The sequence below is a fragment of the Ctenopharyngodon idella genome, chromosome 15 (assembly GCF_019924925.1).
Source record: "Ctenopharyngodon idella isolate HZGC_01 chromosome 15, HZGC01, whole genome shotgun sequence".
NCBI lineage: Eukaryota > Metazoa > Chordata > Actinopteri > Cypriniformes > Xenocyprididae > Ctenopharyngodon > Ctenopharyngodon idella.
The window spans coordinates 12,576,001-12,600,876 of NC_067234.1; the positions used below are offsets into that span (position 1 = coordinate 12,576,001).

The 24,876-nt window shown below is 44.8% G+C and overlaps 2 protein-coding genes across 6 annotated transcripts in view; both read right to left on the reverse strand.

The window, feature by feature from the left end:
• ech1 (enoyl CoA hydratase 1, peroxisomal) overlaps nucleotides 1-24,876 on the reverse strand; it is a 140,548-nt gene that overhangs the window by 22,036 nt on the left and 93,636 nt on the right. The window lies entirely within an intron of this gene.
• The window catches only part of LOC127496257 (NACHT, LRR and PYD domains-containing protein 12-like), a 66,917-nt gene continuing 43,099 nt past the window's right edge, over nucleotides 1,059-24,876 (reverse strand). For 2 of the 5 annotated variants that reach the window (XM_051864050.1, XM_051864048.1), the window contains 3 exons: nucleotides 13,975-14,014; nucleotides 13,625-13,798; nucleotides 1,059-13,448 (listed from right to left, as the gene is read on the reverse strand). In XM_051864050.1, coding sequence (XP_051720010.1) covers nucleotides 13,274-13,448; nucleotides 13,625-13,798; nucleotides 13,975-14,014 — 389 coding nt within the window. In that variant the 3' untranslated portion in view covers nucleotides 1,059-13,273. Of the gene's footprint in view, nucleotides 13,449-13,624; nucleotides 13,799-13,974; nucleotides 14,148-24,629; nucleotides 24,718-24,876 lie in introns of those variants that run through there. The other 3 variants (XM_051864049.1, XR_007925276.1, XM_051864051.1) reach the window with 3 other exon arrangements.

Genomic DNA, 24,876 nt, shown 5'->3' on the forward strand with positions numbered 1-24,876 from the left:
AAGATTTGGCACACAGTCCTGCAGTGTGACTTCTCCTACGACAAACGTCAAATTGTTCATTTTTCAAGACAAGCCGTTATCAAAATTAACGCTAGAGATGTCTTTGTTAGCCACCATTTCAGTCCCGTGTGTAATGCAGCTCACTGTCACCGAATGTGTGTGGGTTGATGATGTAAAACTCCGGACGAGTTTTCATGTGCGCGTCCCTTTTTAACGCGTTCTTACTGTCATACAGTCTGACATAAATGACGGCTGAGATCCCACAGTGTGACATGAGGATCATGTTCGTACAGACTGATAAGCAACAATCCTAAAGGACTGTTATAAATCGCACAATGTGAACCCAGCTTTAGATAGACAGATAGCTCCTTTGCCTGCTAACATGATCACGTCAAGCCAGGCGGGCGTGGTTTCAGCAACCAGTCACCTTGGTTCCAACCATGTCCCGCCTCTTTGCCCATTTCCAATTATCCGGGAGTGACGTGCGGTGATGCACTGCTAAGATGGCAGGGGCCTCATTTTCGCTTCAAAAATGCTCTTCAGAAATCTACGGGTGATGTCATGGACACTACGTCCATATTTTTTTACGGTCTGTGGTTTATCTGCACAATGGCTGCTAAAAATTACAATAAAGCCAGCAAAGATTGCAGTTCAGTCTCCATATTATTGTTTACACAGTCGTCAAGGATACGCAGAGCGAACGTGGGCAGCCAGGCCATTGTTTTCAAAAGTCTCTGTTTTGGTACGTTTACACAAACGCAACCCTGGCGTTTTCAAACTAAAACGGGCTCTGCAGCGTTTTCAAAAGTCTCCGTTTTCGAAGTTCGAAAACACCGGTGTAGTGTAAATGACAGGCGTAACTAGCAAAACGTATGCGTTTTAAAACAACAAATGCACTAGTGTAAACAGGGCCTAAGCTGGTTGGTGAATAGTTTGTACAATCTTCAACTTGCTGGCTTGCATTCTCAAACATGTTGGTGTTGAATATACTTCCCTGACCGACACACACACACACACACACACGTCAAGCTTTGGTGAGGGAAGGAGCAAGGACTCAATTGCAGGAACGAATGAGCTTTTATTAGATAGAAAATGAATCAAAATCAAAAAATGAATCAAAATCAACAGCAAAAACTACCCCATGGGCGAAAAACATAACTGGTAGCTGACTGGCTGGGCAGGACTGGGCAGTAGTGATGTGACGTTGTATCAAAAAAACCCGAAACATCTCACAGTAAAGCACTGTATCGGAGCTTGATTCATTTTGCCATAACCACGTGATCGGTGACGTCCGAAGCTTCATTTTCGCACACAACCACATGACTGCTTCGTATTCTGATTCACATAACGTGAACCCTTGCACAGATGTGGTGTCATTTGCTTTTCAGCAAAATAATATGTCATAATACAAATAAATATTTACGTGTTCAGTTTGTATGTATTCTCAGTTCATACTTCATTCTATGACAATAATTTATTTTGATAATATATGTCCAAGCTTGTCTATTTTCTCCCCCAAAATTTATTCAGACTCATTTATTCAAATTGTGTAAGTAAAAGTCAAGTCAAGTCAAGTCACCTTTATTTATATAGCGCTTTTTACAATGTAGATTGTGTCAAAGCAGCTTTACATTGATAACTGGTACATTGTTTGGCTGCACAGCAGCTCTTAAAGAATAGTGTCAATGCAGGCAGATCAAAAGCACTGTTGAATATCAAATGTCAAGTCAAGTGTCCCCAACTAAGCAAGCCAGAGGCGACAGCGGCAAGGAACCCAAACTCCATCAGGTGACATCAGGTGGCAGACAAGTGGCAAATTGGTGTTAAAATGGAGAAAAAAACCTTGGGAGAAACCAGGCTTAGTCGGGGTGCCAGTTCTCCTCTGGCCAACAGTGCTTTGTTACAATTCAGGTTGCTATCATAAGTCCAATAGGATCGCAACATTAAAAGTATTTATTTCAGTTCCATCCAATTGAGGATCGTATTCATCACGCCGGTATGGACGGTTGTTGAGGAACTGTGTCGTGGCTGTCGTGTCGATGAGGCCTTCACAGGGGATGATCTAGTTGACTCAATCTCTGCTGATACTTCAGGGCTGCGTTGTGGTCGTGTCAAGGTGCAGGTTTTTGGTCTCACCTGGATACGGCCCGGATCCGGTTGACTACGGTGAACCTCGGGATAAACAGAAAGACTAATATTAGCGTAGATGCCATTCTTCTTCTGATGTAACGAGTACATCAGGTGTTATAGGAAGTGTTCCCGGTTCCGGCTGACCTAATTTATGCAGCCTAATAATCCTTTAACGGATTTGGAAATATAAATTGGTAATGTGTTATGTGTATGCCAGGTTAAAGAGATGCGTTTTTAGTCTAGATTTAAACTGACAGAGTGTGTCTGCTTCCCGAACAATGCTAGGAAGCGTGTCATTTTACGTGTCATTTAAAATGACACGTAAAAGACTTTTTTTATGTATAATAATAATTTACATTGTTTTATACACTTTTCATAGCACAAACTGATTTATTACATGAAACAGTCCAAAAATAACTGGGCAGTTAAAAGGCAGTTTTTTTCCACCTTTTGACCACAAGATGTCGTTAGTATGCACAGTGTTGAAAAGCTTCGAGTAATGAACCTTTTTACGATACACTTGAGGGGAAAGTCTCTGTGCTTCACAAAGCTTCATTTCGCCATCACGACTGGGCAGGACTGGAACGGGCAAGCAACACAACAGGTAACATCAAACAACAAACTCACACAGGACTGCAAACACAAGGAGAATAAATAGGAGAGCAAACAAGGCAGGTAATAAGGGAGGACAGGTGGGGCAAATGAACCAATAATGAGGTAACAAAATGGGCGGGGTCAAGACAATAGATATGAGAGCACATGGCACAAGGAAACACATGACAAGCCATGTGCTCACACCAAACATGACAAAAACACAAGCACATGGCCAATGAAAACAAATCACAAGCCATGTGCTCACACAAAACGAGAAATGAACACACAACGAGACATGAGCACACAACTATGAGAAACTCATAAGCTGCGTGTTCACACAAAACATAACAAGAAAGCATGCGGCAGATGTAAACAGGGGCGTCAATTGGCTGCCTGGTCAAGTCAATGCAATTTATATAATTTTAGTCATTGCATGCAGGATTAACAAAATTATATTACTATGTGTAACATATAATTTCTATTTTTAAATAAAACAGAAAAGTAAGTAAATTAAAGCGATCTGGTTACGTAAGATCAACGGAGCTGCCAATGTGTCACAACATGATTTTGCAGAGTTGAGTATTGTAGCCAATCACAGGGATTTGTGTTGAAAATAATGACCAATCAGAGGTGTTTAAGTTACCGGTTGTCCTAACCAGCCGCGATAGCGACATGTGACGATTCAATCTTAGAAACGGTTTCTATTTTTTGCAAAGTCGCAGCTGGAACAACAACACAAAGTACGGTAATGTTAATCTAAGGTAATGTTTATGTGCTTTACTTAATGTTAAAAGCCTGTAACGTGACTCTGAATATCATTTAGTGCTCCCAGCTTTGTAGTCGTAGTAAAAGCAACAATGGATAGTTCACCTCAGATCTTGAAATTAAACAAATGGAAGCAAGAATGTGAACAAACAAGTGTATTATATGACAAAGATTGTTTTAGTAGCTCAGTATATATTATAATAATGTTTAAATGTTGTAATATTTGTGAATTTGATTATCAACGTTGATCTTTTTCATGCGAGTGCCGTCAAGTTTAATCTCTGGTGCTGTGCAAATGCCGCGAGAGCCCGCACACACTGTGTTCTGATTGGCTGTGGTTTTTGATTTATTGACTTATAGTTTTGCAAATGAGAACAATCTTTGTAGGAAGAACGAGTGAATGCTCATTCCGTGCACACACAAGAGATAAACACACTGAGCATGAATGTCCGAATCCCGACACAAAACCGAAACCAAACTAGACCGAAGTGCCGGGATCCGAACACCATGCCCAGCACACAAGACAACTCACATGGACAGCATGCGGCCCAAGCAGACTCGGAACCACACGCTCAACATGACAAGACCAGGCGAGACAATAGCAGTGTCAGAGCTCTGTCACAAACCAAGAAACAAACTAGAAAGAAGTGACAGAACCCTGACACTTCAGTTTTCAGTAAAGTGTTCAGATAAACAATGAAAGTCATACTCATCTGTGATGGAATTAGGAGTAGTTAATTAAGACAATTTTTTTTGTGATTGTTTTCATAAAAATTTCATTTTTCGGTGAGAGACAGAGAGGTTTGAATATAGGGCCATAATAAAAATATAAACATATAAACAAATCACCATTTAATGGCAAACTATTAAATAATCTAGTGATCATACACCTACTCTTTGTAGATGGGTTGGGAAACTGAAGACCGATGGTTTAGCTCCATCCTAGCTAATCCTGACAGTCTGACCTGTCCTGTCAAAGTCCTCCGGCTTGAAGTGCTCACTGCATAGCACAGAAGACCTTCCCTTCTTATAGCTACTTCCCACTGTCTCCTCAACTCTTTGTCTTTGGGAAACCTTCAATGTGTGAGAAAAGTTAGCTAGCCAACTAACTAACGTTACAGTAAGATTTACAAAATGTCAGTCACCTAGCGAGTACTTGTCATAAAAGTCGGTTTTAAGAAAATAAAGATGCATATTTAAATTTCAGGAAATTTAGTTTATAAAATAAGATATAATATAAGCTAAAACTATAATAGAAATCATGTAAACTCATGTCTCAACTTTCACAGCTAACTAGCAACATCGCTAGCTATTTAAGTCTGACTGACTACGGTGGCCAACTACTATCAATATAATTATATAATGACCAAATACAACCATAAACAAATGTTCAGTCTTACATGTGAAAGGTAATTCTCCAAGACCTGTTTACAAATGTGCAGCGATTTGTACAGCCCCAAGCAGCACACGAAGCATTTTTCCCAATTCCAGTTTTGAGCGTTATGGGCATAGACATCCCCTATTAGACGCTGGATCATACGTCAACGGCGCCGCCATATTACGTTCCCATAACGCTCATAACTGGAATGTACATTTCCTAAAGAAAATGTGAGTCACTTTTGATTAGCATGCTGTTAGCATTATCCTAGAATTATTACCATATTGCTAGCTTGTTTTTAACAAGATGTTAACATGATTGGCATGTTGCTAGCATGATGTTAACATGCATGTTGTTAGTATGAAGCTAACACAATTAACATGCTGTTAACATGATGCTAACATGATTACTGTGCTGCTAGCATGTTTTTAGCAAGATGCTTACATGATTAGCATGTTGCTAGCATGATGCTAACACCATTAGCATGCTGTTAGCATGATGCTAACATGATTAACATGTTGCTAACATGTTTTTAACAAGATTCTAACATGATTACCATGCTGCTAGCATGTTTTTAGCATGCTACTAACATGATGCTAACACATTTAGACTTGTTTGTGTCATGTTTTAACCCTAACCTGATTGATATTAGCATGTAGCTATTCACTGCTAGCATGTAGCATGTTGGAAGTCCAGTTTGCTAGCATTAGTCAAAAGAGCCAACCCCCATGTCTCTATGATGTTCTGATGCAGAGATATAGGCTTTGTTGAACAGGTTGCTAGGGTACTCTGTTTAGTTGCTAGGGAGTGGCTTGGCAGCTGCCAGTGATGATACTCCAAAGGCTGCTTGCCAATATGAATGATAAAAACCAACCCCCATGCCTCTGACATTTGGATTTGAAGATATGCCTCTTTGTGTTTGTGTTGCTAGGGTGCTCTAAATGGTTGCTAGGGTGTGGCTATGAAGTGTTGAAGGTGATTTGTGATTGGCCGTTTGCTGCCCCGAGTCAAATGAGCCCACCCTCATGTTTCTATGACACTTCTATCTAAAGATATCCCTTTGATATCCCTTTGACCTTTTTGAATGGAAGTCTATGGAACTTGTTGCAAGGGTGCTCTAAATGGTTGCTAGGGCATGGCTTGATTCTTCACATTGATCCTGAGAGAATGATTGGTTGCCTGAGTGAAATGAGCCCACCCCCTTGTCTCTATGACACTGTGATCCAGAGTTATGTTCAATACAAAATCTCTATGTAAGTTACAATAGTAGGAAAAACATGCACAATCCCTGTTTCATGGGCACGGCTTCACCATAGTATGTCTATGGGGCAACTTTGGGCAGCTTTTGCGCCCCAGGGGTACAACTTACACCCCATTGCAGCAGGTATGTGTATGGTCTTACAGAGTCTGACAGCCTCTTCAAACGTAGTAACCCACTTTTCTACCAAATCCTCGCTCTGAGCTATGACTCGTCAAAGTTGGTCGCAATGCAAAGTCTATGGGACTTTTTTTGGGCGATTTTTCATACATCGTACACCTGATCGCTTATAAAAGTCATAGCACACGATTCCTCAGTAATCCGCACGATTTGACACCTCATTCATTACTGTGACTTTAAGAACAACATCTTAGTTAAAAAACATCTTTGTTAATGTTAATTTCAACATTTACTAATACATTATTAAAATCTTGTTAACATTAGTTAATGCACTGTGAACTAACATGAACAAACAATGAACAGCTGTATTTTCATTAACTAACATTAACGAAGATTAGTAAATACAGTAACAAATGTATTACTCATGGTTAGTTCATGTTAGTTAATACATTAATTAATGTTTAACCTAGAACCTTATTGTAAAGTGTTACCACTAAAACTATTAAAAACATTCATGCTAATTGAAAGAAACCTGAAATATAAGAAAATATAAATATTAGTTGAAAAACTAAACAAACATTAGAAAAGTTGCCTTGTCAATATCATTTCAGGGTTTTTTTTCCTGACCTTCCACCGACGCGATCATTAACCTTTTATTAACCGACAAGATTATAGAATTAAACGAAATTAGAATGGACAAGTGTCTGTGACCCATTACATTCACAAACAGCAGAATAAACAACAGAACATGAGGATTCATCATGATCACGCACCTTCAGCGCTTCTGTGAAAAAACAGGATAAAATCATATAAAAGGAATAAATAGCCTATGCCTATACTCGAAATATATTTCACTTAAATAATTAACATATTAACAAAATGCTATATCTATATGCTGAGTTTCGGTTCAGTTCACGGAAAGGAAACCGAGACGGCAGAAAATGATTTTTGTTTGCTTTATTATACAAGCAATGTTTTGTTAATAAGCCTTGTTAACCCTTCACAAATTTGAATGGTGTTACTCTTATGACCATAAATGTCTGAGTATTTTAAAGGCACAATATGTAAGATTTTTGCAGTAAATATCCAAAAACCACTAGGCCAGTGTTATATATTTTGTTCAGTTGAGTACTTACAATATCCCAAATGTTTCCAACTATTTGTAAATCGTGAGAAAATTGCAATTTTAACCAAGGCTCCGGGATGTGTGAGGAGTCGCCTGTCAATGGCATTATACCCGCGTTACCCTCGGTTTCCTCGGTTACCATGGAAACACCAAAGATGCTTTATTATATTAATGTTTTATTAGACAAGGGAACAACTGTTTAGTTACATTTATAGACAGAAGACTAATTGTTGTTATATAGATCAACACTTTTAGTCTTATTGTTTAAATCTAGTTTTCTTGATTTTTTGCGAGTACCATGCTTTTATCATGCCTCAGAGAAAAAAATATTTTGTCAAGTAGCTAATACAGCATTTTCTCCATCATACAATATGTTTTAAAATTAATTGCATGCATTTATCAACACAAGCCATCCAGAATTTTAATATGATATTCTAAAATCGATCTATCTACTGCAGTGTGCAACAAGTGTCTCACAGCAGCCGCTGAGCGAATGCACAGAGTAACGTTATAACGTTATATTTTCAACACAGTCAAATGTATGTAATATGATAAACAGCGCTGTGTTACCTCATACACTTGACCGGAAGAAGCGGCGCCAGCGACTGTGGCATAATAAAAATTCTGCTGCTCGTTATGATCGTTATGATTTTACTAAATAAATATATTTTGTTGTAGAGCTCACTTTAGTAGCTCTCTGCAGAGAAGCAGCCCAGCTTCATTTGGAATAAGACTTTGATTCATTTTTACAACTGAGTGGTTTGACTTTATTTTACAGGTGAATTTCTACCACAGGTAAAACTTGAGAAAACTTCTCGGGTTACTTGTGTAACCCTGGTTCCCTGAATAGGGAACGAGACGCTACGTCATATGACGTTATGGGAACCTTCTGCGTGATTGCGTCGTGAAGCACTCTTGTATCTAACCAATGATGAGACGAGACGTCAGAGGCGGGTGACGTCACGGACCAGGAAACTATAAAGCATACCCAGAACAAAGAACGCTAGCTTCTGGATTATGGCTGAAGCAACACGCTCACAGGTATGCCAGGGATACGGCAACGCGACGTAGCGTCTCGTTCCCTATTCAGGGAACCAGGGTTACACAAGTAACCCGAGACGTTCCCTTTCATGGGAACTGTCGACGCTACGTCATATGACGTTATGGGAACACTGTCCCAACTACGCCGTAGAACCAAGTACCTGTCTGTTATCTTGTAGACAGAACTGACGACCCCGGAGTGGAGCCTATATCCAGGTTATAAAACCTAATAAATGTGTGCTGGGATGACCATCCAGCTGAATCACATGTGTCATTAATGGATACTCCTGCCTTTGAGGCAGCCATACCCCTAGTAGAGTGGACACGGACAGCTAATGGAGATGGTTGTCCGGCCGCCTCATAAGCAAGTGAGATAGCCTCGACCACCCACTTCCTCATTCTCTGCTTAGATGTTGGGCCTCCTTTCTTAGGAGACCTGTAACACACAAACAATTGATCTTTTTTACGCCACAGGGCAGCTCTGTGGACATATGCATCTAAAGCCCTCACTGGGCAGAGCAGATTGAGTTTCTCCTGATCCGAAGTTGTAAATGTAGGAGGATAGAAGGCCTGAAGTACGATGGGACCCGGGACGTTGGTGGAGACCTAGGCACATAGCCTGGTCTAGTGTGCAGGAACGCTTTGACCATTCCAGGTGCGAATTCCAAACACAAAGGAGCAACTGAAAGTGCTTGAAGATCTCCTATTCCTTTAAGAGATGAAATAGCCAGTAGAAATATGGTATTTAGGGTGAGGAGTTTCTCTGAAACTTCCTCTAGTGGTTCGAAGGGAGCCTTAGCTAACCCTTCTAATACCACGGCCAAAGTCCCAGGCCGGAGTCCTTGTACGTACTGAAGGCCTCAGAGTACCACGGAGGAAGCGTATAAAAAAGGGGGGTCTCGACCTACCGAGGAATCCCCCAGAGGAGCATGGCCGAAATGGTCGCAACATAAACCTTCAAGGTTGAAGGGGATAAAAACATCAGAGAAATTGTCTTGGAGAAATTGAAGCACAAGGCTAATAGAAGAGTGGACAGGGTCCACATTGCTTTGTCTACACCAAGTAGAGAACAGTTTTCATTTATACGCATACAACTTCCTCGTGGAGGGAGCTCTGGAGTGGAGTATGGTCTCCACAACCTCAGTTGGGAGACCAGCATCTATGAGCCTGGCCCCCTCAGAGGCCAGGCCCACAGTCTCCGTAGTTCTGGGCGTGGATGAATTATCATGCCGCCCGCTTGAGACAGGAGGTCCTGCCTGAGAGGAAGCTCCATCAGGGAGCCATCTAGAAGTGACAGTAGGTCTGAGAACCATATTTTGGTTGGCCAGTATGGGTGTATCAATATTAGACTGACCCCTTCCTGGCGTACTTTCTCCAGAACTCCCTGGAGCAGAGCGAACGGGGAAATGCATACAGACGCAGCCTCGGCCACGTCTATACCATGGCATCCAGACCCAATGGTGCTGGATGAGATAGGGAGAACCACAGTGGACACTGGGTTGATTCCCCTGAAGCAAATAGGTCGACTTCCGCTCGACCAAAGTTTTCCAAAGTGAGCTCCACCAACTCAGGGTGGAGTCTCCATTCCCCGGGCCTCGGCCCCTGCCTCGACAGGGCGTCTGCTCCCACGTTTGATGCCCTGGGATGTAAGCTGCTCTCAGTGAGAGGAGCTTCCCATGGGCCCACAGGAGGATCCAACGGGCCAATTGCATAGTTGGCGAGACCGCAGACCCCCCTGATGGTTGATATGAGACCACCGACATGTTGTCCGTGCGGACCAACATGTGATGGGCCCTCAGGTCTGGGAGGAAGTATTTTACTGCAAGAAATACCGCCATCATTTCCAGCCGATTTATGTGCCAGGAACTCTGATGGTCCTCCCAGAGACCCTGAGCTGAGCGACCACTCATGATCGCCCCCCAGCCCGTGAGGGAAGCATCCGTCGTAAGCATTACGCGACGACAAGGAACCACCAACACAGGTCCTTGGGACAGGAACCAAGGCTTTTTCCACACGACCAGAGCACGAAGGCATCGCCGCGTGACTTTGATCATGCAAAAAGGATTTCCCCTCGGAGAAAACCCCTTGGTCCTGAGCCACCACTGCAAGGGTCTCATGTGCAGCAGGCCAAAAGGTATCCCGTTGGACGCAGCTGCCATGAGACCCAACAGTCTTTGAAACTGTTTAACAGTGAGTGACTGGCCTAGTTTCACCCCATTCACAGCATTAAGAATGGAACTCACACGAGCAGGAGACAGATGTGCCTGCATCGTGGTGGAGTCCCAAACTACCCCTAAGTAGTTGGTAATTTGAGCCGGAACCAGCACACTTTTCTTGGCATTGAGCCTCAGCACAAGCCTCTTCATGTGTGACAGAACAACATCTCGATGTTGAACTGCCAGATGTTCTGTTTGAGCTATAATCAACCAGTCGTCGATATAGTTCAGTACGCGGATGCCCTGGAGTCTCAGTGGAGCCAGAGCTGCATCCACGCACTTCGTAAATGTGCGGGGTGATAAGGCCAAAGGGAAGAACCCTGTACAGGTAAGCTTTGCCCCCGAAAGCAAACCTGAGGAACTTCCTGTGTTGAGGATGGATGGATACATGAAAGTAAGCATCTTTTAGGTCTATCGCAACAAACCAGTCCTCGGACCTGATCTGTGGGATAACCCTCCATCCTTCTTTGGAACAATGAAGCACTGGTTGTAAAACCCTGACAGCTTGCTGGGAGGAGAACCCCTTCTATAGCTCCTTTTTGCAAGAGCGTCATAACCTCCTGTTCCATTACCAGAGACTGCTTGGGGCCACCACTGTGGGAAGGACCCCAATAAACTGGGGCGGGCGAGACCCGAATTTGTAACCCTTTTCTATTGTGAGCAGCACCCGTTTTGAAATATTTGGGAGAAGTTTCCATTCTGCCAGAAAATTTACTAAGGGAACCAGTCTCTCGAGACTGGCCTCTGGTGTTTTTTGAGCACTTAACTCGGCGCCCTGAAACGGCGAATTGGCAAGGAACAGCCGAATCAAGTGATGACCGGCCCTCCTCGGAGGGTCAGTGGAGACCGCTGCGTCCTGAAGCACACTGGGTGGCAGGGTTAGCAGAACGGCCCCCTGAGGGCGCCAAAGAGGGATGGGTACCAAGTATTTTAATACCCGACCCTCTCTGGAGGGGGCTGCCCTCCAATGTCCCTTGCCACTGGCATCAGGACCTCTTCGAAGCCTTCTTGGTGATAATTACAGTCCGCAGATCTGTGTTACCCCACAAAGACTTCAGCTGTGTCGCCTGTCCCTGTCCCCAAGCTTTCTGTGTGGGAGCACGGGTGGCGACACTTTCTTTGGATGAACGGCCAGACCAGTGCCCTGAAATGGCAAGCCGGCAGGGAACATCTGAACTGACCGCTCTACAACCCTCCTCTTTCTTGGAGGAACACTGGAAACCACTGCGCCCTGAAGCACACGAGGTGGCAGGGTTGGCAGAACGGTCTCCTTTATTTTCTTTTAAATTCCTTAGAATTTAATGTATTTTAATGTTTTCAATATTTCATTTAATCCTCAAATTAAATGCAGCCAGATTTTTTTTTTTTTTTTTAACAGGCTGAATATATTTAGAATACAAAAAAGAATTATAGCTCGTAATAATTCGCAAGGTATTTTAGGGAAAGAGAGAAAGGGAAACTCCCGTCTACTCAGTTCCCTCCAAATATAAATACATATATATATAAAATTACGGACACGTGATCTATGCGCAGCCTCTGCAAACGCGAGACCCGAGCCGTATATTCTCTCTTGCAGACTTAATCTACGCGCTGCCTCGGCAACGCGAGATCCGAGCTATATATTCTTTAATGAAAACTAAATCTACGCGCTGCCTTGGCAAGTGCGAGATCCGAGCCTTGCGTTAGACTTTTATTCCCTCGAGAATAAAGCCAACAGGAGTGGAGCTAAAAAACTCCCGCTAGTGCATGCTTCTCTTTGGGACATTTTTATGAATGAACACTGCTCACTGTCAGTTGTGAGCTGACGTGCATGCTCCACTCCCAGCAAACAACACATAAACTGCGTGTATCCCCACTCGCTTTATAGTGTAGCACAGGGGGAAACGCGATTCAACCTACTGTTCACTATTGATTTGTTATAAACGTGTGATTTTGAAACACGATATGTGTGTGAGGTGGCGAGTCCTCAGATCGATATCACAATATCCACCTCCTCAGAGCTGGACATGTGAAATACCGGTGCCTCAATCCGGGGGAAGAAACTGCAGAGCGTGCTTCCACCTGGGAGACGGCACTGAACCTGGCAGGTAAGGGCAGAGAAAGGGCGGCGCCCGTCTCTAATCCCTCTGTCAGATCCAATTGTGAACCCCACGAATGGAGCCTCCGCTCTGCCTCAGCAGAAGCGGGACCCGATCCGCGGGGAACACAGGAACACAGTGTTCTGAGAGTGAGTTTTTTTTTTTTTACAGTGTGCACAGACCGCTCCCTCAAGAGCTGCCTGGGCATGCTCAACTCCCATTCAACTGCTGTTTTTTTATATATAAATATATGGATTGGTGTGAGATACTCTTGTCCTCAGACGAAGAGATTGTGACTTGTTTATGTAATAAGACAAACAACACCAAATAAGACACACGATAACACAGAGCGCTTGCTGAAGACAACAGAAGCTAGCGTTCTTTGTTCTGGGTATGCTTTATAGTTTCCTGGTCCGTGACGTCACCCGCCTCTGACGTCTCGTCTCATCATTGGTTAGATACAAGAGTGCTTCACGACACAATCACGCAGAAGGTTCCCATAACGTCATATGACGTAGCGTCGACAGTTCCCATGAAAGGGAACCAGGAAATTATGCTTTGAACAATTTAAAACAGAATTTTCAACTGATGTGAATTGTCCTGTATATCTGAGAGCAGCTTCACTTCTAAGTCTCTTAGTTTATTCCCAGACAGATTCAGTTCTCTCAGGTGTGAGGGGTTTGATCTCAGAGCTGAAGCCAGAGCAGCACAACCTTCACCAGTGATGTCACAATCACTCAACCTGTAGAGAACAATGACATCAGTAGACCAATGCCATGTAATGTAATGTAATGTAATAAAGGTTACTAATGAAATTTCCCAGTTTGATACTTTCATGCGTGATTACATCCTTCAAATTCTGAAAATGTGAACAACAGCCTATAAATGTTAATTCAGGTGTAAGAGTCATAATCTCACCTCAGTGTTTCCAGTTTACACTGAGGATTCTCCAGTCCAGCAGAGAGCAGCATCACTCCTCTGTCTCCTAGTTTATTCCTAGACAGATTCAGTTCTCTCAGGTGTGAGGGGCTTGATCTCAGAGCTGAAGCCAGAGCAGAACAACCTTCATCTGTGAAATTACAATAAATCAACCTGTAGAGAACAATGACATCAGTAGATCAATGCCATGTAATGTAATGTAATGTAATAAAGGTTACTAATGAAATTTCCCAGTTTGACACTTTCATGTGTGATTACATCCTTTAAATTCTGAAAATGTGAATAACAGCCTGTAAATGCTAATTCAGGTATAAGAGTCATAATCTTACCTCAGTATTTCCAGTTTACACTGAGGATTCCTCAGTTCACCTGTGTAGCGTCTGGATAGATCCGGCAGAGTCAATCAAGTTTGGACATTTCAGAATGCTTTTAGCCTCCTGAACTGTGCATGTAAATCACGAATCGGCTCCGGCAAGTCCGGGACCAATTGCCCCATTGGCACCTTTGTTACCCCAGTAAAGAAAAACAGAACACATTCTATCCAGCCCCAGAGACTTCAAAGAGTCACCCTGGTGGGACTAAAGGTGATATGGTCACAGACACTGGCCACAACCCCAATACACACACACATACAGACACTCACAAACACGCATGGAGATTGTGAATGTACATTTATCCTCCAAATATGACTGTGCCAATATGTCCCCGTCGCTGTATTTAAAGGTGCATGTATTTATCCCTAGTATATAAGCTTAGCTACGACTGTAGTTGTATTAGTTTTCTTCTAAACGATAAAACTCAAGTATAAACTGTATCTCACCTTTTATGTCTTTGCCATCTGACAAGTTTGGTCTCATTGTAAAGCTTTCGTTATGCTCTAATTGAAAATGTATGTCACATGACTGTAAAATGCATTCTTCTATTTTTAATGGTACTTTGAAGAAAATGTACTAAGATCGGACACTTCGTAAACCATGCAAATTAGGTCATAAATGGAGACAAAGAAAGAGTTTGCCCGCCAGAATCGCACCCTCGTCATTGGCTGATGTATCCCAGGAGGCGTTCTGGCCTGTTGTCCTTAAAACACAACGACACGCATCTCTCATTGTCTCTCGATTGTCTCTCGCCATTTAACACACGTCTCTCCCGGACGTCTCGGCGACCGCGCTTCCATCACGCGCCCCCTCTCTTCGGGACGACCATCCTTTGGCAACAAGTTTCTTTGTCAAACCCTCTTCATCCGTCGCCCTAAGTCTTCACTCTTCATCGCCTAGGAGACGGACTCTTTTTCTTTCCTTTCCGGTTATCTTACTCTTAAGTTAAACCCTTGTTTGAAAATCCCGCCGAAGAACACCTTCTCGGAAAAGGACCAATCGCTTCAGCCGCACGCACCGAAACTCCTGCAGAAACACGAAACGACCACAGCACCTGAACCTATGCAAGTATAGAACCATTCTTTCCAAAGCGTTTTAAGCTCGATGTGTAAGCTGAGTTTCCTTGCTGGCTCTCAAAGGTTTTAACTGTTAGTAAGTTGCCATTCCTTTGATCACCTCTGTTTTCTTGACTTTACTTTCGTTTTCCATATATGTGTATTGTTTGTGTATGTCTAGTAGTATAGTCTCTGTATCCGTAGTTTCATATATTAAATACATTATATTCATGCTCGATTGTTTTTTTTGCTCATGCAACAAACCCAGGTCACTTTAACGTTTCGATCCAGTATCCTTGCTTTACGCATTGATGCTAGAATAGGAAGTCTTTCTCGTGGCCAGAGAAAAACCTTCCTTTTATAATCGGCTATGAGGAGCTAACGGTTTGCTGGACAAACTAATAGTTTCTCTAAATTATTATCAAACCAGAACTAATCATATATGTGATTGATTATAATTCGTTGTAATTAATTCACAATATATGTATAATTCCCTCTCGGGTCGGTATATGTATTATAATTAATCATAAAGCTTTATGATTTATTATATTCATATATTTCACCCATAAATTAATTAAATACCTGTACTGATTCGCTACAGATTATTTGGTGGAGAACGTGAGCAACGTTTTAAACTTGGTTTTGTGTATGAGCAACCTAGAATAATTTTGTGTGATTTAATGTGTATATGCGCGCCTTATTGAGTGAGCCGACAACGCGTCCCTCATTCTGAAAAAACGTTAACAAGCTATTTGTGCCTAAAAACACTGTAGTCAATTGTTGACCGTAAAGTAAACTGCAGTCCAATTAATATTTCAAACTCGTATCTGCAAAAGGCGACAATCTTTTTGCAATATACAGTTAATATTAATTTCCGCTTGAATAAACGAATTGAATCGTATTCAGCGTAGTTTTTTTGAAAAGGAGCTGTGACGAGTTTCTCACAGACTCTTTCTGAAGGCCTCATAATTGTAGCGCTATTAAATTTGAATTACTGTGTCGTCCAATAATTCAAAATAGCGTCTCGCTCCCTGGGTAACGTCATTGGCATAGCTAACCAATCACGTTACCTCTTGCAAATCTAATCTGAAAACAGTTTATCTGAAATCCGATTGATGTGTAAAAATTTGGAGCAGCCACGACCTGATCCAGCGTGACTCGTAACAGTAGCGAAGAAATCCTGCAAAAGTTACATATTCGTGTGCACTAAGTTTGCACAAACAGGGGTCCACTAATCCCCAAAATTGTGTACCCGTATTAAAGGGGCATATTAGTGTCCAGTAACCTGGCACCAAAGAATCCGCCGAGATTCCAAAGTTGTGTACCCGTGGTTAAAAGTTGTATATTAGTGTCCAGTAACCTGGCACCAAAGAATCCGCCGAGATTCTAAAGTTTGTAACCGTGATAGTGCAGTTAAATCAGCCGTAAGGGAATCAGAACCCCACAGACGCGCTAATTTAAAATATCACGAATTAAAGTAGGTGGATGCAGTACCTCTGACCAGACGCCAGAAGGCAATCTGTTCAGGTGTGCGGCACCCCTCCCTACTTCATTGTTGTGTGGACTCACTAACGCCATCGTGTGGACGTTCTGGGTTAACTCTGCTCCCCATACGTTGAGCTGAAGTGTTTCCAAATTCCTTTTGGCTACTTTAATCTAGCTTGCCGCTATAAATGTTTGTTGATGGTTATGCTTTTCAATCGTGTTTGGAATGTGGTTTACCGATTTAAATTTGATTTAAATACGTTTAAATTTTTAATTTAAATTAAGTTTCCCTTCCAACCAGAGAATTCACTTTCTGAAAGTGCTCCCCCTGGTGGACACTCCCACATAAGTTAGTTCCCGTCTCTGAGTATTTGTCCCCTTTCCTGCTTTTCCTGTGTTCACAGATTTTCTCTGCTCTATGTTATTTTATTATTCTACTTGATTTTCTTTCATTATACTCTCTTTCTCTCTTGAGTTTTTACTTTGGAAATTCCTTTCTTGTTATTACTTACCTTTTTATTTTTATCCACTCTTAGGTCTGTGTCCTGTTTGTGATTTGCTGGTAACAGCATTCTCACATCCAAGTTTCCCTTATTTTATACACTTATTTTTAAATTTAATTAAACAACATTTAATTGAGATTTAAAATTAAGTAGTGTCAATCAGTTGGCATTTTGCTCAAGAAGCAATTCCCTTTAGGGAATTCTCCAATAGGGAAGACCTTCTCCTTTCTTTTTCCCATTCTGTTATTCTACGCACTTATTTAAATTCAATTGAACAGAGTTTAATTCAAATTTGAATCAAGTGCCTCTGAATTGCTTTTTTACTTTGCCTTATTTTTTTTCTTTTCTGCTTTCAGCTAATTCCTTCTGACTGTCATTCTAGACCCCTATTCTTTCGTCCTACACACTTGATTATTTAAATTCAGTTTAAACAAGATTTAAATTAAGATTTAAATTTACAAGTAAGCTGTGTTTGCGTGACCACTTGTGTATTTGCAAATAGGGCCCTCTAGCGACCGGTGGTGAGTTGACGGTTGTTCCAGTGAGTTCCAGTGAGCGGAGTAAACTAGCCTGGCGGATCTCTCACTGGCTGTGGGTGAACCTCAGTCACTTCTGACCTCGTACCGCGGGCAACACGCAGGGACATCAGCAGGTTGGGTGTGTCAGGTGCAAGGAGGCAACGAGTCCAGGTTGGCAACAAAGGCAATTTTGTTTAATTTCCCTGTTTCTGCACGACAGAACCGCCCTTTGAGTAACTGCCTGCGGGGTCAGACTCTGGGGTTGGGAAAAATACAATTTTGGCCGCCAATCTGGCCGTTGGCGCAAACACCTTGCCCAAACACGCAATTGTGCTGAAAGTCCCTGTTTGAGAGGTTGCATCGCAGTGCAAAAGGCACAGGGTGCCGAGGAACACAACAGCCAAGTGTTGGAACGTCTAGGAGAGGTTGCCCCCGCCACTGAGTTCTTGTCTGAGCAATCACAAATCACCCCAGGCCGAGATTAAGGACATACAGTCCCTTCGCTCAGTGAAAGCCACAGAATATTTGATATTCTCCAATCAGAAGTGTTGGCAAAACCCCTTTTGCCCTTAAGCCATACTATCCTTCTAGGTTTATGACGCGACAGCGCCCTCGTCAGGCCCGGTCATAAACCCTTACTGTGGTAATAAGCTGAAGTTTCACTTCTCCCCTCTAGCCCTTCTTGTGGTATTTTATTGCTATTCTATTTTCATTCCTTCCTATTTGTTTACTGTTCTATTTCTCATAAATTGCAGCCATCCTGTTCTGTTCTGTTTTTCTACTGTTTGTCTCTTTTATTTCACATAAAGGCAGAGCCTGTGAGAGCCATCACGGAAGCTGAATAATAGATAGACGGCCGAGCAGCCAAAGTCATTAGTAGACTCGTAGAGCCTCCGCCTGTCAAGATCTTTATTTAAATCCAGCACTCGCCGACACAAATTAACCCACGTGGTCGTTCCTGGCCATCGACAATAAGTGTCTGGCCTATATTCCACTAACTGCCTGCACCAGTTAACTGGAAGCACACACAAAGTTTAGCTAATTACGTATTACGTAACGCACTAGTCCTGCGCGAGCTTGCATTGGTTCTTTTGTGCTGTCTTTCTCTCGTCAACAGTAAAGCCACTATGTCGCGAGCATCCAGCCCTGACACCCACTGGGATCATCTCGAGACCTGGTTGGGCGTCATGACCAACGCATTTCTGCCCAACGCCGCCGGTGACCTCCAGCACCTGAGCCGTGAGCAGTTGGACGGGGACCTAAATCGACTAATGGCCCACGATCCGACGCAGAGCTACAACCACAAAGAATGGGCCAAGCTCATTGGCGGCCTTGCCCACAACCTCATTGCCCAGGTGAAGCTTAGCGAAAGGAGCAACGCTCTCCTGGAGCAGGAAGCAGCGGCGCTCAAGCTTCAGGCCGGGGAGGCCAGAAGAAATCAGGCCCAGACTCAACATCACCTCGATCAACTACTCCTCGAGACCCAGGACCAGCGTGGGACAGCGGATGAATCCGACCCCGAGCTGCAAGAGGAGGTAGAGAGACTCCAAAAAGCCCTTGCAGAGCTCCACTTGGAGGCGGAGCGTAAAGAGCAGTTGGAAAAGGAATCCAGGGAGGAACTAACTGGAAAACTCCAACAAGGTGAAACTCTCCTAGCAAGAGCAGAGATCGAACTGAAAGAAAGGGACGCTAAGGCCCGGGCCTGCGAAAATCATCTTAAACAGGCCCGAAGTGAGATCCTTGCTTTGAAACAGCAAAGAGACTATTTAAGAGATGAATTGGACACTGTTCACAGAGAACTGAAACATTCTTATAAACTGCAAGGTGACTTGGGAGGGGAAGCACACTTCACAGAGTTTCTCCTGGCCAGTAGGCCCAGTCAAGAATCCCTAGTTCAAAAGGGTGTTGAAAGTCCACTGCCCAAGATGCCACTCACGAGCAGGCCAAGAACCTTCTTCAACAGCAAAAGGTTGGGAGCCTCTCCAGAAAACCCGTGCCACTAGCCACGGCATGGCTCCCAAAGATCTGGACAAGCTAGCAAAGAATATCCCCACTTTCACCCCAGACCCAGCAGGGGGCGTTGACGTGCACGCGTATTTACAGGACATTGACTTTCTGCTGCAAAATGTGGCCAACGTGAATGCCTGGGACAGGTTGTACCTACTCCGAATCACGTCTAGCCGTGATGTGCGCAGTTTTCTAGATCGGCAGCCAGAAGCTGTCAAATCAGACTACCAGCAGCTGCGACAGGCTCTGATCAGAGAGTTTTCTGACCCTGAATCGGACCAAGGGCTCCTCGCAGCCATGGACCTTAAACAGGGCCGACTGGAAACCCCACAAGCGTACTACAACAGAATACGAAGGGCCTACTTCGGAGCCCGAAACGAGCCAGGAATGGAGGAAGATTTCAACTTTAAGACTTTGTTTCTCCGAAATCTGCATCCTGCGGTGAGTCATCATCTGGGAGTCTTGGCCTGCCCACGGAGTATGTCTACTCAACAGCTGCGAGATTTAGCCCACAAGGCTTATTCTAAGCAAAAGGCTGCATCTGAAAAGACTGTTAAAAATCCAACCATTTACCCGGTCTCTGATCACTGTCCAGAACTGGCCCTAGAGGGTGCACACACGCACCACAGTGACAGACCGTTTCACAGAGAGTCAAGACAGTTCCCGGCCAACAGAGGGCAGCCTCACTACGAGGGTGTCCGTCCCAAGCACCAGACTGGGCGTTCTGAAAGAGTCTGGGACAAGTCCCGGTTACCCAGCAACCCAAAAGGCAGTGCCACATGGGAGGCCAGCCGGCGACCCAGAAATGGCAGATCTTCATCGGCCAGAACTTCAAGCCCCGACCGCCAAAGACAGAATGCCCCTCGACGTGCACCGAACAAGCCCAAGTCCGAGCGCTCACAGGAGCAGAACAGTGCAGCTATGTCTGAGTCTGCAGAGATCCTGAAGGCCCTAAAAGAGCTGATTCAGGAAAAGCACCGTAAGGAAGACCAGAAAGACAAGCCAAACTCCTTATGACTAGGACGGAAACCTACCCCCAACGTCTGCCCTGACAAACCTCCGACAGAACCTCACACCCAAATCACTGCTGACCAGCCACTAACCACAGAATCAGTTAACGCATCACTAAGTGACCGCGCCACCCAGCCACCTCAGCTGACAACTGCACATCCAGAGCCAACCAACTCACATCATCACACCGATGACCAAGACTCCAAGTTACCAGAAAGTGCTGTTCTGGTTGTCTGCCTCCCTAACGAACCACATGACACCAGCCCCACTTGCTTACCGGTCAGCACCCAAGCCCCGGTACCAAGACTCCTGGGGAACCTTATCGAAAAGGGGGTGGCCCGAAAGCTGTACATAGCCATCACTGTGGAAAATGATGTGAGAATTGAAGCGCTCGTAGACACCGGAGCAGATCTCACTTTGATGTCAACTAACCTCTTTGAAATACTCAGAGATAAAGCCAAGAGACAAAATCGAACTCTCAAACCACAAAGATGTGAGCTAAATGTGCAGTCGTACAGCCAAAATGAGGTCCAACTTGAACAAATAGCTCCCATTCATCTAACCATCGGGCCAATGAGCTTGGTACACCCCGTATACATTTCACCAATGGACACGTTTCCCTTGCTCATTGGCAAAGACTTGCTAGATCGCTTTGAGCCCTTATTGGACTTCAGACAGCTGAAAATTTGGGCTCAAGTACGAGAACCGTTGCCCTTCCAGTCACCCAGGTCACCTGAGCCAGACTGTCAGGTCACAGAGGTCACGGGAAATCTTGCAGCTAGCCGCGGGAACCCCGTCTCAGGGCAAAGTTCAAGTTCGCTATCTTGCACACTCAAACTCACCATAGACTTTAACTCCTTCTGTTCCAAGGTCACCACAGACTCACAGCTGAATGATGTGACTACAACAGACATTATTCGCACACTGTGGGCAGACAACTCAGCCTTCAGCCACACGCTGTTAAGTGCTCTTATTGAGGGAACACCGAACCTCCCATGTGTCAACAAGCACACACACTTCCCATTGGACTTTCGTCTGCCAACCATGACGACTGCCAAAAACATCTGCGTTTTGAACTTGAAATGGAATGACCTGCGTCTAACCCATCACTTCCTGGTCTTTCCGGACTCCCTGATGCACCCTAAGGCTCATATGGACAGTGCTAATGAGTTGGTGTGGGCTCCAATGACTTTACAGTCCCCTGTTGTTCCCGTCAACACTGCCAATTTCCTGTCAGACCAGACCATCCCAGAGGTCTGCATCCTGCTCAACATACAGGAAGCTGTAGTACCAGCTTACACCAAAGGGGGTGCTGTTCGGCTCAACATGAGACGTGGTCAAACCCTAAACAACACACCAGCTTTGACATTTGAGGTAGAAGTACCCCAACAACAACAACCAACCTGTCACAAGTACTTCGAAGAGAATGCGTGCCAAGGTATGCCCACGGCCTACGTCGATGGACATTCCTACAGCCATGAGGGCATCCTACAGGCAGGTGCAGGGGTGCGATGGTTAAACAACCAACCCTGCCAACCACAGAACTTCAGGTGGGGTCCCCAGTCACGTCAATATGTTGAAGTAGCAGCTACTCTCATAACCCTTCAAGTTGCCTCAGCCCATAACATCAAAGAACTCCTCATTTGCACAGACTCATGCAATGCCAGACCTAGTTTCACATGCCATCTTCCAGGCTGGAAACAAACTAATTTCAGGACTGAATACAACATGTCGGTGAAACATCAACACCTGTTCCAAACACGTGATGACATCACCCAAACACATGACATGATCGTTTACTGGGAAAAGGTGAACAGACATTCAAAACAACCAGGGCGTGGCAAAGGCGCAAACGACCAAACTACTGCCCGTGCCAAGACTGGCACGCTGCATAACAATCTACGGTCACCCCCACCCCAGTCACCCACCCTTAGTGTGGCAGCAGCAACCTGCAGCCAGCGTTCTGTTCCTGCAACATTTCCCACCTTACGGCCACTGCCACTGACAACCAAAATTACCAACACTTCCTTACGAACTGTTTTAAACCACCACTCAAACCCCTCCAACCTCCCGATCACGGCATCTGGTCCCACAGCGACCCCTAGCCACAAACGGCTGCATGGGATCAACCACATGCTGCGTGTGGGACTAAACATCCTAAAACATGTCCTTGACGACCTCACAGCGCCAAAGCTTGTAATGCCACAAGGCCAAAAGGGGGGTGAACTGATATACGCCCACGACACACCATGTGCCAGACACCATGGCACCAGAACCACTGATGAGACATTAAAACAAGTGGCGTACTGGCCCAGCATGCAGCAGGATGTGGCAGTGGATGTCAGAGGATGTGAGGTTTGCTGTCAAGTCCAAACTGCAAACACAAATCCCAGAACCCCACTGCAACGCAGAGGAGTCACATTCTCATGGTCAGTCAACCAGAAAGACTGGAATGTAAAACTTCCTCTGGGGTTCATAGCCACCATGGACACCACACCGGAGTCAACTCGGGTGTCCCCCACTGAACTAATGACGGCGCGGCAGGTGACGCTGCCGGTGCACCTGTACCAACCAGGAGACCCCAGCATCATTACAGCCTACTCCACTCACCAGCACCTCGACGAGCTCCGCCCACAGCTGAGAAAGCAACTTGCAAAGCAGCGTCAAACCCTGCAAACCATCAGCAAATCCTGGGAAGGTATTGTGGTGGTTCCCTGTACTCACAGTTTCCTGCTGATCCAAACGGTGAACTCAATGAAGCAACTGTTTACAGTCTTCCAAAATGACTTTGCCCAAAGTCAGCTGGGCATAACTCTGATAACAGACCTGCTGCGAGAAGTTAGCTTCTCTACGGAGAGCGTGGCTGTAAATAGGATTCCTCAGTACCCTGTACAAACTATGCTGGACTTTGCTACTGGCAGACCCACCAAGACTGTTCCAGCCCACCTCGCTGACTCTCTGGGTGCTGCCATCCTACTGCGCGCCAACCCAGAGCAGAATGAGGTGGGCGTCCTTCTCAATCCACCCATCGGTGAACCAGATAACATCTACAGACCCAAAGACAAGGTCAATGTCAGGTGGTGGCAAGGTAACATCCATCCCAAGATACATACCTCAGATGTGGTAGTCTACCACTACAGCGACCCACAGCTGTATCTGGCTCCCCATTTGAGCAGGTGCATTTTGACCACAGACATTCACTGCTTCGGCTCTAACAAGCCTTCCCTCAGAGAACACACTGAAGGAATCTGCCGGTTGCAGCCCGTGATCAGCGACACACGCTGCCCCGCCGAGGCCAAGCCTCACACCCCAGTCATCGGAACACAAGCCAAGATTGTGGGCGATCGACTGCTCGTCCACACCCCCACTCGCATCAACACCCTAACCTACAATCAGCACGACACGGCCACTCGTGTCAGCCTGTCCAATCAAAGTATGTGGATCCAGGTACCCCTGGGTTCCATCCTTCACCTCAACAATCTGGCAGTGTACCGTCTCTCAAGCGAAGAGGACCCGTCAGAACCGGAAATCACAACCACACCTTAGATCCAGAACTGGAACTGATGATTGAGAAAAGGGGGTCCCAGCTAATTGACATTACTCCCGTTGATACAGCCCTCCAAGCACTCTCCCGACTGCCCGTCCTGACCAGCTCACCTATAGCCCAGGCTTGGACAGCTGCTGACACAGCCCTCTGCCTCTCCATAGCAATCAAGTACGCACTCACCCTGGGCCTGGCCTCCATCCTATCCGAAGGGACCAAAGGGATGCAAGAGTCCATGGACAAGTGCCTATCTGCCCTTCCTCAAGGCTTCAAAAGGAGACAGAGGAGAGGAAGTTTCAAGGCAAAGAAAATGCCCAGCCTCATCGAGATGGACAGAGAACCAGTAGGAAACACCTGCTGCTTGACCATCCGGATCCATGTGCCATCGAACCTTGTTACCGTCCAACGAAGTCCGCACAGGAACTTCGTTGGCCGAAAGGGGGATTGTAGCGTCTGGATAGATCCGGCAGAGTCAATCAAGTTTGGACATTTCAGAATGCTTTTAGCCTCCTGAACTGTGCATGTAAATCACGAATCGGCTCCGGCAAGTCCGGGACCAATTGCCCCATTGGCACCTTTGTTACCCCAGTAAAGAAAAACAGAACACATTCTATCCAGCCCCAGAGACTTCAAAGAGTCACCCTGGTGGGACTAAAGGTGATATGGTCACAGACACTGGCCACAACCCCAATACACACACACATACAGACACTCACAAACACGCATGGAGATTG